Source organism: Gambusia affinis, linkage group LG03 (assembly GCF_019740435.1).
Source record: "Gambusia affinis linkage group LG03, SWU_Gaff_1.0, whole genome shotgun sequence".
NCBI classification, from domain to species: domain Eukaryota; kingdom Metazoa; phylum Chordata; class Actinopteri; order Cyprinodontiformes; family Poeciliidae; genus Gambusia; species Gambusia affinis.
This window is the reverse complement of record NC_057870.1, coordinates 23,969,028-23,983,428: the sequence shown is the minus strand read 5'-3', so window position 1 is coordinate 23,983,428 and position 14,401 is coordinate 23,969,028. Positions and strand designations below refer to the sequence as shown.

Here is a 14,401-nt window from a genome sequence, read left to right as displayed (position 1 = left end):
TTTGGTAGTGCAGAGTACTTGTATCAAGTACTGTTACCTTTTTATCAGCTAGTCTGCCTGTTCTCATATGACCCCTGCAATCAACAAGGTGAAAAGAAATTCTCTTTTTTTGGATCACTTTTCATGAATCCAAGAGATGGTTGTGGGTAAAATCCCAGTAGGCTAGTGATTTTTAAAATAGTCGGCACAACCAAAATGGCACCAACAACCAAGATATGTCAATACTCACTAACACACCCTGTCTGATGAACTGTTTTCAAACCGTGAAAACATAAAGTCTTACCAAGTACTTTTGGGCTAGTTTCTAGTTCATGATTGCACTCATATCTAGTACTTTTTCATCAATATTAATAAATTGTTGACTTAAAACAAGTTTCTATTTCTTGCTGAAAAGTTATTTGTAAGTTAGTTTTGTCTTATATTAAGGGTACTATGGTATTTGTACTAAAGACTACACCAAAAATACATAGCTTAGAAGCCGAGGTGTGTTAAGTTATTGCCGTAAGATTGGCTAGGTAGTTAGCCAGTACTAGTGGAAATGGAGCCTACCACCACCGATTGACCAGTAAAAGACTTGGTTGCCATGGAGACTGATCACTGGCTGTTGTATTCAACTTCATCCCATTCAAATCAATTCAAAGTATCTGGCAAGTATTTTGGGGGTATTTTTTTGTATTGAGCAGGTGTAACTCATAAAAACAGCTTATTAATTGAAGAATTTAACCATCAGGAGGAAGAAACCACTGCTAACGTCAGACAACTTCACTTGCATTTTTTAGTTATGCATTTACCGTTTGTGTTGTAAACAGATCTTGTCTGCACCTGTTGGACAGAGACACTGAGGCAGCCAAAGACAAGAATCTAGCCAGAAACGTGCTCTTGTAATCTCATCCCTGATGAAACAGAGAGGTTTACAACAAATGTGATTCTCAGTGGAGCTACTTCTAACAAACTAAAAGACATACTTCAGGTAAACACTCAATCTCATACTGGCTTGCGTCTGTGCTTCCAGAGAATACCTTCAATAAGAGGAGCTTTGAGATGAACACGTGACCCTTGCACTACCACCAGCACCCCTGCCAGCAATTACCACCACAGGTGTTGCCTCTGCATGCAGAGGTGAAATGAAATGAAAAGAAGGATGTGGATAATTTTTTTTTCTTCAAAGGAAATGCCTCTTTCTTTGTTGAAACTTGGCAGGTCTTTGATTGGCTGCGAAACATCTTCAAAGGACTGGAGCACATTATATAGCCTGAACAGAACAGAAGTCTAAGCAGTCAGAAGACGATAAGCAGAAAAAACATCTCACTAACAGAAGACAACATGTCCATACAAAGACAGACATTCCTAAGGAAGGGTGAGCTTCTTGCTTTTTTGTAATGTGTACTTTTGAAATAATAACCATACTGTAATTTTTCATTTTGTGCAAAATGGTAGTAAGCAAACTGAAATTCAGCATTGTAGGGCATGGAAGTTGAACAGTAGAACTTTTTAAAACAGTCTTTTTTAACCACAACTTCAAACAAAGCTGCTCATGCACTATTCTAATATTAATTAAAATATCTTTTTTTTTTTTTCCAGTTCTCACCTTCACAGTGACAGTGCTGCTTCTGCTGGCCACAACAGGAAAGTCTGAGATGTTGAATGACGACACGCTGACTACTGTGTCGCCCTCTGTCTTAAATTCGTCTCTGACCGTCCAGACAGTCAACAGTATGTTTCTCTAGTTTTCATATGTTGGAAGAATTAGTGTAAGAGAAAAAGGCCCCCAAAATTTTCTTCTGAATCATTTCTTATTGAAGCTATTTTAATTTTCCGTATAGGAAAATAATATAATTATTTTCATGACTGCAATGAATAACTGACACAGAATGAAGGAATTGAAGGAATTGAATTAAACCAGGTCTTTTGTTCAGGTACCAGCTGAACAAGTTTCCATTTAGTATTTTTGTCTGTATTAGACTTTTTAATTATTTTAATTCTACATTCATATAACAGCATCAGTTGGAAGGACTCTGTTTATTAATTTTGACATGAGTGTTCTTCTCTGCGTCTTTTTCTCCAGGCACCACGAACCAAAGTAAGGTCCAGCTTTCAGTCAGGCCATGTGGAGATGAAAATGAAAAATACTGCTTAAACGATGGCAAGTGCATCTACCCCCAAGACAGCCGTCGACCTTCCTGCATGTAAGCACACAACTGATGGCGCCGGCCTGTCCAAATATATTAACAACCGTTTTACACAGGTTGGTTCATGTTTGCTTTTGGAATGCACTCACATTTTTTTCTTCTCTACAGCTGCATGCCTTCTCACAGCGGGCCACGCTGCGAGATCTTCACCGATTTGACTTACCAACCATTAACTGTGGACAAGGTTATTCCCATCTTTTTTGGGTGTGTCATGATCGCCATCATTCTGGGTCTCGTATTGTGCTGCTTTATCAAAAGGAGGTAAGTAACTGTGGGCTCTAATGCCACACGTTTAACGCAGAACCAAAGAAATTGCTCATGTTGAGGCGTGTTGTGATGCAGACATTAAAAAGTTTTTATAGCTATTTTGCATGTCAATCAAGATTTATAGTCACTAATGACTTTCCACTCTTTTTGCAGAGTATAAGTTTATTTTTTCTCAGAACAAATTTGTAATAATGACATTGAATTTTGTTTAATTTTTTGCAGATGTGTAAAATCAGCACCTCTGATAAAAGCCGCTGCATTTGAGACTTCGGTGTGACATCATCAACTCCTCTTCACGATGTTTCTGCACGACTTGAACTGGATTTTATTTTATAACTTAAAGCGAGGTTTTAAGTGTTTTGTAAACTTGAGATATACATATTTTAAAATAACAATGTGAATGCTGAATTTTGTTATTAACAGTTCTACGATAGTTCTGGCCAATATTCTATTTATTGTAATTTTATTTTGATTAAATTATTTGCCTTCTTTTTTTATTTAAGGTTTTGTAATAAATTATAAATAAAACATCTGTTTCAAAAATGTTATTTTGAAAGCAGGTACTGCTGTCGACATTTAAACAGTAGTTGACTGTTAAACATTCACTCTTGCACTTTAGCATGTAATACACATTTGCTCATATAGTTTTTTGAGAGTACCAATTAAACCAAAGGAAAACTGTGAATGAACAACATTAATGAACAAAACAGTCATTAAAACCAGATTAAATAATTTCAGCTTAATAACATAAAAATGTCAAGTGAAAACATATAGACTTTAAGCTGTAGATCAGCCTTTGAAGCTATGATGCACTATATAGGACTTATGAGCTCAATGGATTAACTGGTGTTGTGTGTAGCAGTTCTAGGTAGTTTGCAGTTTAATGTATTTAAATCCCACCAATTTAAATGAATCATGCACACAGATTTATAGTCACTTGCAAACGTTCCAATTAGTTATAAAACAATGCAATGAAGGTCAGTGTATCACTTATGTTAGATAAAAAATAAACTTTTCTGGAAACCTAGAGAAGTCAGTGCATGGGTGGAGATTCACCTTCTAGAAGGGAAACCCCAAACCGACAGCAGGAGTAACAACAGAATGGATTAAGTCCAAGAAAGCTAATGTATTAGGGCTCAGTCAAAGCCCATACCCAAATCCAACAAAAACTTTGTGACATAAATTGAAAACTGATGTTCTTCAACATATATTGTACAATTCGAACACAAAAGAACAACCAGCATAGGTTTTTATTAGCAAACAAAATGTGCAAACTGGTCAGGAGGAGCTTCTTTGGCTCCTGATCAGACTTTGTTGGGGAAATTTACAGTTGAGTAATGGAGTAAATAGGAAGTCTTACAAAACCAGAAAATGTAGGTATCATGGAGGTCATAAGGCTTGGTTGAGTCAGATGCAGAGAAATTCACAGATCAGATAAGAAGCAGACAAGGGCAATGGTCTGAAGGAGACAGAAAACAGGTTGGGGGCTGTGACAGTGGTTGTCAAGAGACAATCTGGGACTGAGTAAGTGCAAAGCAGGTGCATATAAAGGCAACAGTACAGGTCAAAGCAAACCAGCAGCCAACTAGAGCAGAGGGGGCAGAGAGCAGTATGAACCATTACAGGGAAAAAGAAAATCATGACATGTTCATAGACACACTCCCTCCAATTTGACTGAGCTTGAGCTAATTTCCAAAGGATGGACAAAAATTTAAGTCTCTAAATGAGTAAATGCAAAGGGCATCTAATGGCAAAAATTGGATTGACAAAATAGTTAAGCATAAATACACTCCACAATTTAAATAATTATTTTAGATTTCCTTGTAGCAGGAACGATTAAAACCAATTTATACATTTTCAAAGCAAAATCAAATTAAAAGTGGTTAAAAACTGTTAATCTGTTGTTAAAGATTTAAAAATAGCAAAAACATTGTTTTGTTGTTAAACACGTTACTTAAAAATTCATATAAACAAAAACTAGATTTATACATATTATTCCAAGAAAATAAACCTGCACGTTCTTGAATTAAAACCATGACTTAAACAAACAAACAAACAAACAAATCAGCGGAAGTTTCAGTGAAAAGCAATGACTGAGAAAACCATGACAGTGCAGCGTCATGAAACTGCGGTAGGCTATCTTGGAACCACGTTGATGTAAACTGGCTCTTTGAGGTATAATTAATGTAAATCACAGGAGTCCCTCACCACACCCACCCACGCCTCATGACCGAGCCCCCGCGGGGTTTCACTCATCCTCTGGCTTAAGGAGCCTCAGCCCGCACCTTCTTCTCTTCCGGACAGACACCTTAGCAAGTCGGAAGCGCCTCTTTGTAATAACCCAGACAAGCAGTGGCTCTGAAATGCGGACCAGAAGACCCCCAGCGTTCCTGTCCCTCATCGGTAATGTCTGTTTTTCTATAAATTAGAGGTTAGAGGTGTTTGCAACAGGATATTGTTCTCAGTTTGGGACGGCAGGCAAGTTAAAACTTAGCAAAGGGAAACAAGTAGGACAGGCTTTTAATAAGCACTCCTTATACAGGTATAGTTTGACAGTCTACTTCCACCTATCTTTATATGTCATTAATTCAGCTAATTTAGTAGCTTTGTTATTATTAAAAAGAAGAATGGAAAAAAAAATCTATAGCTTGTTCTTATTTGCTTTAGCACAATTTTCTGGATGCCAGATAGTCAAAATGTTATCACTTTTTCAAAATATCCCTTTCACAAACCTTCCTATTTGAAGAGACTTGTGCTGTCATACTTCACAATAAGTGAATCACTAATTTAAAGGTCACTCGAGTTTTTTAAAAAACGTATTAAACTTAATCACTCCAAAAATAAACACAATTATAACAACTATATTCATTGTTTGATTGTGTTTTACAGGTGCTTCCAAACTATTTTAGACACAAAATACCTTTTAATCTAGCAAAATGGCCGACAATTTAGACTTAAAATGGCAGGAATTTCAGCTAAGTTAAAGTCTGGTCCATACAGAAAAGAGTTTTTAAAATGATAAAGTGTTTTTCCATTTGTTTTCTGCATCCACACAGATACAGCATTTGTTTTTTTTTTGTGTTTTGTTTTGTTTTCTTACTAAAGGGGTCCCAGAGTGAACATTTCATTTTATACCCATGGATAGCAAACACATCTTTTGTAAACCTGCTGAATTATCAGCCCAACCTGTAATCTAATCCGTAACCCCAAACATGTCGCATATAGAAACATGTATGGCTTGTAGTTTAATTATTTCAGTTGCATTAGCACTTGTTCCCTCAAAGCATAATTGGCCATGCTAACTAGCCCTAGCACTCATGGCAGGCTCCATTGTAATGAACCAGAGAAAAAGGGGGAGGATGTGAACAGCATGATTGACAGCGCTAAGATCCTCCTCCTTGCTCTGATTGGTTGGTTTTGATGGCACAATATATTTGTTCAAATAACACCAAGACCATATGGAGAAGGCAGAGGAACTGGATTTTTTTCACAGATTGTCTACCTTACATCATTTATTTATTTATTTATTTATTTATTTATTTATTTATTTATTTATTTATTTATTTATTTATTTATTTATTTTAGTTTTAGAGGCTTAATGGGGAAACATTATTGTGATCACATGCTAAGTACCTGAAATGTAGGAGCTTCTTAAGGCGACAGATGCCCAATTTCAAGTAGATAAATTGCAAAGTCCAAACTATTTTAAATCATGTTTGATATATGCAGCATTTTTATAATAACTGAAGGCAACAGAATTACTTAATTGTGCTATAAAATGTCCCTATGTGCACAGAAAATACATAATACTGCCCCTTTAATATCAGATGTTGAAATCAACCCAAGTCATTTCTGTCATAAACTTAGATTGAAAGGCAAGATAGCAAACATGTAGCTTACTTTGGGAAATATGACCTTTATGTTCATTATAACATGGGGACAAAAATCAAACTCAATTCACGGAAAGACACAGACATTCCCACGAGGGTGGGAAAAGATCCTCCTCTCAAATGCATAAAAATCATATAAATACAAGCTGCAATGGCTCCACTAACTGATGCAGATATTTTGGCTGTATTCCAAACCCAAATGCAGTAGGGATTCTGGTTCTGAGGAGAGATGTTCTCATTTTGATAACCCAGAAATCAGTTCTAGAGCTAATCCTTCCCCATTATTTGAAGAACAATTGTTTTGCTACAGATACTTGAAGCACGGAAGAGGAGGTGACAGGAAGATTATTCTTACAGGTTAACGTTGCAAAAGGGAAGTTGGTTTAAAGATAAGTAAACTAGAGGAGCTATGACTAAAACTATGACACGTTTAGGTTTATGACACCTTTATCTTGAAAGAAAATTGCCTTTTTGCTTTGCCTCGCTCTGAATAGCTAGTACTAATCTCTGTTCATTCAAAGTGATTATGCAAAGATTGTTATTTGTTGCAGGTTAGATATTGTTGTTTAAAATATAAAAAAATTGTAAAATCTAAACTATTCCTTTAAATTTCAGGATGTTCTGAATTTCACTCCATGAGGTTCATGAAAAGACTAAATGAAAAAAACTAGATACCATGACTGAATTTGTTGAAGGGTTTACATAAAAATAGTTTCTTTATACATTTATATTTTCACTAATCCCATCGGTATACAAAATGTGTTCTAAATTTGCGCTAATTCAGATGTTTAAGGTAAATTTATACCCAGTTTAGCAAGAATTTGTTACTAATAGTGTCTTCGTATGAAACGCAATCAAGCTGATTATCCTATGGAACCATGAAAGACAGATTCTTTATTTTTATTTGAAATGGAAATTTAGCTGTCCATAATGTCAGAAAACCTGCTTTATGTATATTATGAACTAGTCTTTGGAAATCGTTCACTTAGTCTGATTAGCAGACATTTGTGTCTTTAGAGAGAAACGTTTAATTTATTTATTCAAATGAAGTGACTAAAAAGTGATTTATCAATGAGGAATATGTTTTTACTATTTCATGGGCACACCACTGAACCTAGTTACAAAAGCTCCCAACAATCAGCCTTGCTTCCCTTGTACACAGAGAATAACATCTACGCAGCCATAACAACAAAAACAGTTGAATGGACGCTGTTTTGAGGCAAGTGTTACTAGATTCATATCCAAACAAATCTTGGATTTAGAGCCGTATGTTTTTCTAACCTGGCTGCTGGAATGTGGGCGTCCTTACATACTGTGCGTTCTAAAGCTTTGCAGGTCCGAACAGGCAAAGAGGGCCAGGCCACCAAGCCGCTGTACGTCACATCCTGCAGCTGGCAGCGGCTCTAACGCTTCTTACCAAACTAGGTTATTTTCCCCGTGTCATTTTTTTTACAACTTCTGGATTTTTTCCTTTAAGGTGGCCCAGAGCATTATCTAAACAGAGTCAGCAAAGAGGAATTAAAACTGATCTTTGTGGTCTAATCAACATAATGAGATCTATTCTCATAGGCTATAAATCACGTCAAGTCAAAAAAACAAGTTTCTACATACCTAGATTGTTTGTGCAAATAAAATTGACCTTTGTTACAGTAAAGATTTGATTTTGAGATTTGAGACACACATTTTACTGACAAGTATGTCAATATGTTTATTGACATACTTGACATACACTTTAGTTGAAATTACCAAATGTTTACTGCAGTTGAAGCAAAGATTATTTTGTTTCAACTGCAACATTTAAATCAGTTAATATTTTCCCCCTAGCCACTGGGTAGTGACAGGGCTGTAACTGTTGACATATTAAAGGTTAACCCATCTTCTCATCTGGTCCAAACCATGTCACATCTGCACACAGTCATTGATTGTGAGGTTTTGGATTTACGAAGACCAGCTCACGTTTTGAAAGGGCATGAACAACTCTAACAAGGATTCTTTGTCAGCATGACTCAGCTTAAAAGAGACTTGATTGTTTTTTTTTTCTTCTCCAACCATTGACCTAGTGCTTGAATAGTGGTTTGTAAATCTGTTGATATTGAGTTTCTATGCCATTGTTGAGACTAGAGGTATTGTAAGATGACAGAGAACCACTCTGATAATAGTTCTCACTGAACAATTGCTGAATTGTAAAGTTATTTCCTTTATTCACCTCAGACCTGATTTTTTCTCTTGTGTAAAGTGCAATCATTGCTGTTTTTCATCAACAGGTGTTGTGCTGATTTGGCCATATGTACTCACCATGAGTATTTCACCCAGACTCCAAACCACAGGCAGTTCCTCTCTAACTGCAGGTAATGAACAATAAAGTTGATTTACAACTTTTTGTGGGGGTGAGTTTGATTTTACTGATCGCACGCTAATCCCTGAACATACGTCTCAAAGGTTTTGTAATACATGTTGGTAAAGAGAAAAATGTAGTTAATAAATTGAAGGTTATAACTGTGGCAATTTTTGTGATATACACCACAGGGCAGTGTTTAAATAGGTTTGGAATGGTGTCCAAGGGTGAAACCACATCAACAAACATCAAAGAAAATAATATAACTTGTCTGTGTGTTGTGCACTGAAACATGTTTCTATTGCTTCCATGTTCCCCTCTGGTAAGCAGGTGTCCTCTGCTTTCTGCTGAGAGCAACAAAATTAGCTCATGTTCTTTGTGCTGGACTGCCTTCAATCACACTCCATTATATTTGATAATTTTCTGTATTTTAATTCTTTGGGTACGGGCAGATGAGGAACTTGTGCGTAATAATCTATAATTATTATGTAGTTTATTTTTAACTTCTCATAATATTTTATGCTGTAATGCAAAATAAATTGATAGAGTTTGTCTCTAGAACAGTAAATAAGGTAAATGAATCTTTAGCAGCTTATATTTCCATTATCCTGTTGGAAAATATTCAGTGTACAAATGTTATTAAAGAAAATAGGCATGTATTAAGGGTTGACACCTTTTAATCAGGCGGTGAGCCTCTTTTTGGTAGGAGACATAAACATTGCTCAGACAAGGATGAGTAGTGTTAATGGGTCTTGTACATCTGTTTTTTTTTTCACATCATCCACCACAAACATGACGTGTGCTAAGTGTCAACTTGTGACTGTGACTGTAAATGACTGTGGCAACAGGAAATAGGTTTCTGTCTGTCTTTTTACTAGCTTTAAAGAAGCACCACAACCATATTGTGAACTGAAAGACCATTTTCATGGTTTGGGATTAGTTTTACTGCATCATGCTTTTTACGTTTACTTGAGTAATGTTATTTTGAAGTAACACTTCTCTTACTTGATCTGGATTTCTGGCTACTCTTTCAAGCTCTAGTTACATTACTGAGTACAGAATAAGCATTTTTTTCACCCAAACACATAAACATCATAACACCAAGACCATATGGAGAAGGCAGAGGAACTGCCTTCTCCATTTATTTATTTCTGATAAATAACTATTTATCAGAAATGCTTTGCTGTTTTTTGGGAGGTGAATATGACTCAATGGGTGGAGTAGTCTTTACAATTCAAAAGTTTTGGTCCAAGCCTCTTCCTGCCAGGTGTGAATGTGCCCCATGGGAAAGACCCTTATCTCCAAGTTGCCTAACAATCTGTGCATCAATGTATGACAGCGTGCATTTTTGTGAGTAGATATGGATGAGTGTATCTCTAATGTAACCTGTATGACAAGAAAACTGTCACACAAACTGTATGTTGCCAGGTCATTCAACCTTTAGTTGTTTCTTTGCAGCCAAAAGAGATTCCTTATCCTTATTTAACTGTTTGTAATAATGTTGCCCTAATCCTATTAATAAACCGTGGAATATTTAACCCAAAAGGATCAACATGAATTTTGATAACAAACTAAATCTGTTGCAGGTCAGGAAGAGCGCCCTCATATGACCAAACGCTCAATTACAAGCTGTGAAAGAGAGTTTGACACCTTCTGCTTTAACAATGGCAAGTGCATTCTGCTGGAGGACATGAAAGAACACCACTGCAAGTAGGTACATGCCTTAAATGTATGTGTGTGTGTTTCCTGTTCCTTTGCTTTGTCAGTGTCCATAAATAATACGTGACACCTCTATTTGTATTGCAGGTGTAAGAAGGGCTTTTATGGCCCTAGGTGTGCCAACCCAGAGCTTGTTGGTCGGCCAATGGATGAAGAGCAAGTGGTAGTCATCTTGTTCTGTGTGACCCTGCTGATGATTGGTCTCGGTGGGGCTTTATACTTCTTCTACAAGTGGTAAGGCTTTCATCCATGAATGAATAAGTTTAATGCTGTGTAACGTTTGATCTCTGAAAGATAAATGCTAAGGGCCACAGATAACAATTAAAGCTGATTATGAGTCACACTTGAAACAACAGTTGACTCAGATGGATTCAGACCATTGAACAGACACATGAGAATATAGAGCATGAAAGCAGGAGAACACGGGAAAAAAGGTCAACATCAGTGATTTTCAAACATCTCAAGCTTAAAATTTCCAACCCTGCCATGCCAACAAGACTAGATGGTTAGACTAGTCCAAAATGTACCCATTTGGTTTACATATGAAATGCCACAGTGATCATAAATGCAGTTGTGAAGAAGTTTAGAGTTGGGTCTGTTTACAGAAGAATATCAGAAGCTTGGACCTCTCAAAGCACTTTCCAATCCACCATGATGGTGGCACCATCATGCTGTGGGATGATTTTCTTCACCAGGGAAAGTGAATGAGGTCAAGGTTGACAGGAAGATTAGTGGAGCTAAGTATATGGCAATCCTGAAAAAAAAAACAAAAAAACAACAAAAAACATATTCGAGTCTGGAAAATGTTTAAAAATGACGTTGGGTGGATGTTGACCCTCCTGTAGGAAAACAACTCTAAACATTAAGCTTGAGTTATGACGGAGTAGTTAAGATTAGATTATCTCAATGGGAAATATTTATTTGGATTAAATAATAAATAATAATAAATTAATAAGAATATTATATTTAAGGCACTCTTAACATTTTAAATGCCATCAGTGTATCTGACCAATTGCATTGATATTTCCTGCCAGAGAAACCTCCACCGGATATAAATGTTAGTGATCTAACAGTGATGACATTTTAATTATGAAATCAAACAATAGTTAGAAATTGCACTAACCCAAATTGATGTTAATGTCTCAATATCTGATAATACTATCGCAATTGAATGTTTTTCTAATGCAATCCATTCAGTATGACTAACCTGTATTTAGTCACTATTTTGCAAGGAAGAGTAGATAAAAATGTTAGTCTCTACTTTTGCAAAGCTAAGACATACACTGAATGACTTGCAGCAGTCAAGGTGATAAACAGTCAGAAGGGCTGAAGACAAATACATGCCACACTTTTAAAATTTTGACCTGCAGAAACATTTGTAAATAAAATTCAATCATGTGCTCACTAGTTTTCCCAAATCCTCTAAAACATGCAGGTTCCAGCTTGTAAAAAGCAGGTTTCTTATTTATGACAAACAGTTTGCTCCCAACACTAACTTTGAGAGACACAGGTTAAAAGACAAAAATTAAAGGATATGGCTACCTCTAGGGACAGGTGCCTGTAATTACAGGAGAAGGATTATTTGTTTTGAACCAAGAATGCAATAAATAAACACAAAGGAAACAATTTCGCAAATAACAAATATTTATATCAGACCCAAAGTATAGAAGCTAAACTAAAATGCTGATTATTTTCATGAAAATTCATCTTTAAGCATGAATCACAGCGTCTTTATGTATCCCTGACACAGCCTTCGACGTTTTACAGCAAACTACTTACTTTAGGGTGTAAAGAACTCCACTAGCATCCCTCTTCCTGTAGAAACATGTCACATCACAGGGTGAGATCACTGATGCCTCCAAAACACTTATTAAGGAAGGTTCAAATGATTTTTAAAGCCCCGATAAAAACAAGGTCAGAGATTTAATAGATGCCTTTTTAAGGGGAATGAATTATGTGTTGCTTTTTGCAGGTACAAGAAGAACAAATTCCCAAGGCAGCCGAAGCGGCAGGGTTACAAAGGAGTCCAGACGGTTTAACGTGTCGCACAAATACACCCCCATGGCGACTGATGCTGGATTTTTTTGTTTTCTGAGTAAAAGTTGACCATACAAAGATGTTTCCAGACAAGCCCACACTTTAAAGCACTGCTGTATGTTTATCAAGCAGACAGATCATCCCATAGAGATTAAAATATTCAAAAGAGGGCAGCTCTTTGTGTGGTAGCAACTGTTTTCCAGCTGTACTGGTTCTTAAGTTTCGGCACCTGTTACACTCAGTTTGAAAAGATGAATAGTGAGACAAACAAAAACGGTTTCCAGTGGGAGAAACCACCCACATGAGGGCAGAGATCTCACATAAGACGATCAAATAAAATGTATAAACGGTGAGAAACGACTGAAACTCAAATTAATCTGTTTCATCTACATGCTTAAAGTAAGAAGAGTAAAAAATACAGTTATGTTCTTCCTCCTTTCTCCACTGTAGATATTTTATATTTATTTGTAGCTTGCTTTAAATGGTATATTTATGATAGACTTTTGTTACGGGGACTTGTATTGTAGTTAAATGTTTCTAAATTATTTTAAAGTGTTAATATATAGACAGACATATCAATTTTTAAAGTTCTGTTATTTGTGAATATAAATGCAACGTGAATTTGTACCTGATCTTATATGTGTCCATGTTTTCACTTCCACAATAAAGCTCATGTTCTCTCCTTTTTCACAAGTTTCCATACAGTTTTCACATCTTTGATGACCTTGCATTAGTATGAAATATCAGCTGTTTTGTGGCATAAATCCTAAAACTAGAAATTAAATCATTTGTAAAATTATACAAATGATTACATAAAATTTTGCTTCAATTACTGAGTCATATTGATGTTAATATGTTCTTTTCTTTTTCTTTAATTTCACTTTGGAAGAGACACGAGACAATTTTTCTTATGTATTCTATTTTATTTGTACTGACTTTGGTCTAAAGTCAGAAGAAAAATAACTTGTTTTATGTAGTGTGTTTTTCTTTGAACACCAGTCTTTAGACAGAAGTAACAAAACATTCTTTTGATTTTGTATTCTATCTAAACATTTGCTTGAAGAACAATTATAAATTGAGGGTTATTTAAATTTTATTTTCATGTACTTTATTCTAACATACCAGAAGCTTAATGTTAGTTTGTTTTGTCAAATCCAAATCCAGTTTAACCAACAGTTGTTTTAATGGTTTTGTGAGTCGTAGCCTTTATTTAGCAGTTGTTAGACAGGAAAGTGGGTTAGAGACGGGGAAAGCATGTCACAAAGGTCATGAAACACATGACGGCAGTGTCAAGCACTAAGGTTTCCGTACACGAGTCGCGTTTTACCCCAGCAACACCCTCAAATCCAGTTTAAATATGTGTTTGGGATTATTCTCCCAATGGAATGCATAATTGTGACTTACTGTGTGATTACAGAGTTGAGAAGAAGCTGAAACATTTGGAGGTAGGACCTTTGTCATGACAAGAGCCATTTTAAATTTAAAACTGTTTCACTGTGCTAACTGACAATAGTTTAAAAACAAACAAACAAAAAAACAGCTTTCACATTTTAGTCAGTCGGAGCTTTGTTAATCAGTTACCTTCCATCTGAGCCTGACTCTGACATTTTTGGGCCAGATGGTTGAAACTTTCACACTTGGTGATTTAACAGGATAATGTAAAGAAAAATGATTATTTCTAATGCTTTAAACAGTTAATCTGATGTCATGTGTAAAAGGTATCTTGAGCATTCTATGTTGTATAAATTTCTTAGTTTTAAACAGATATTCTGTGAAGAATTTACAGTTAAATTACCCAGCAGGGTAAATGTCAAAGGTCAGGAACTAGATGCAGATCAAAGGAGATCTTTTAGTATTGTTATCAGGGCTCAGGAAGCCACGAAATTAGCATCTATTGCAGGGCAGAAGCCTGTATCGTTCACAGAACATCAAAGGTTTTTTAGAACCACATCTGGCAGGGTTTA

General features: G+C 35.9%; 2 protein-coding genes across 2 annotated transcripts; both read left to right on the top strand.

Annotated features, from left to right (window-relative positions):
* Positions 1–1,197: 1,197 nt before the first annotated feature.
* Positions 1,198–2,988, top strand: epgn (epithelial mitogen homolog (mouse)). The gene is made up of 5 exons (XM_044111218.1): positions 1,198–1,357; positions 1,582–1,713; positions 2,066–2,186; positions 2,298–2,450; positions 2,679–2,988. Exons 1-5 carry the CDS (start codon positions 1,324–1,326, stop codon positions 2,731–2,733), a joined length of 495 nt encoding a protein of 164 aa, XP_043967153.1. The 5' UTR covers positions 1,198–1,323; the 3' UTR covers positions 2,734–2,988.
* A 1,723-nt stretch (positions 2,989–4,711) lies between these two features.
* LOC122828663 (proepiregulin-like) lies at positions 4,712–13,141 on the top strand. Its single transcript, XM_044112425.1, has 5 exons — positions 4,712–4,859; positions 8,611–8,694; positions 10,268–10,391; positions 10,488–10,634; positions 12,373–13,141. Exons 1-5 carry the CDS (start codon positions 4,820–4,822, stop codon positions 12,437–12,439), a joined length of 462 nt encoding a protein of 153 aa, XP_043968360.1. The 5' UTR covers positions 4,712–4,819; the 3' UTR covers positions 12,440–13,141.
* Positions 13,142–14,401: the final 1,260 nt, after the last annotated feature.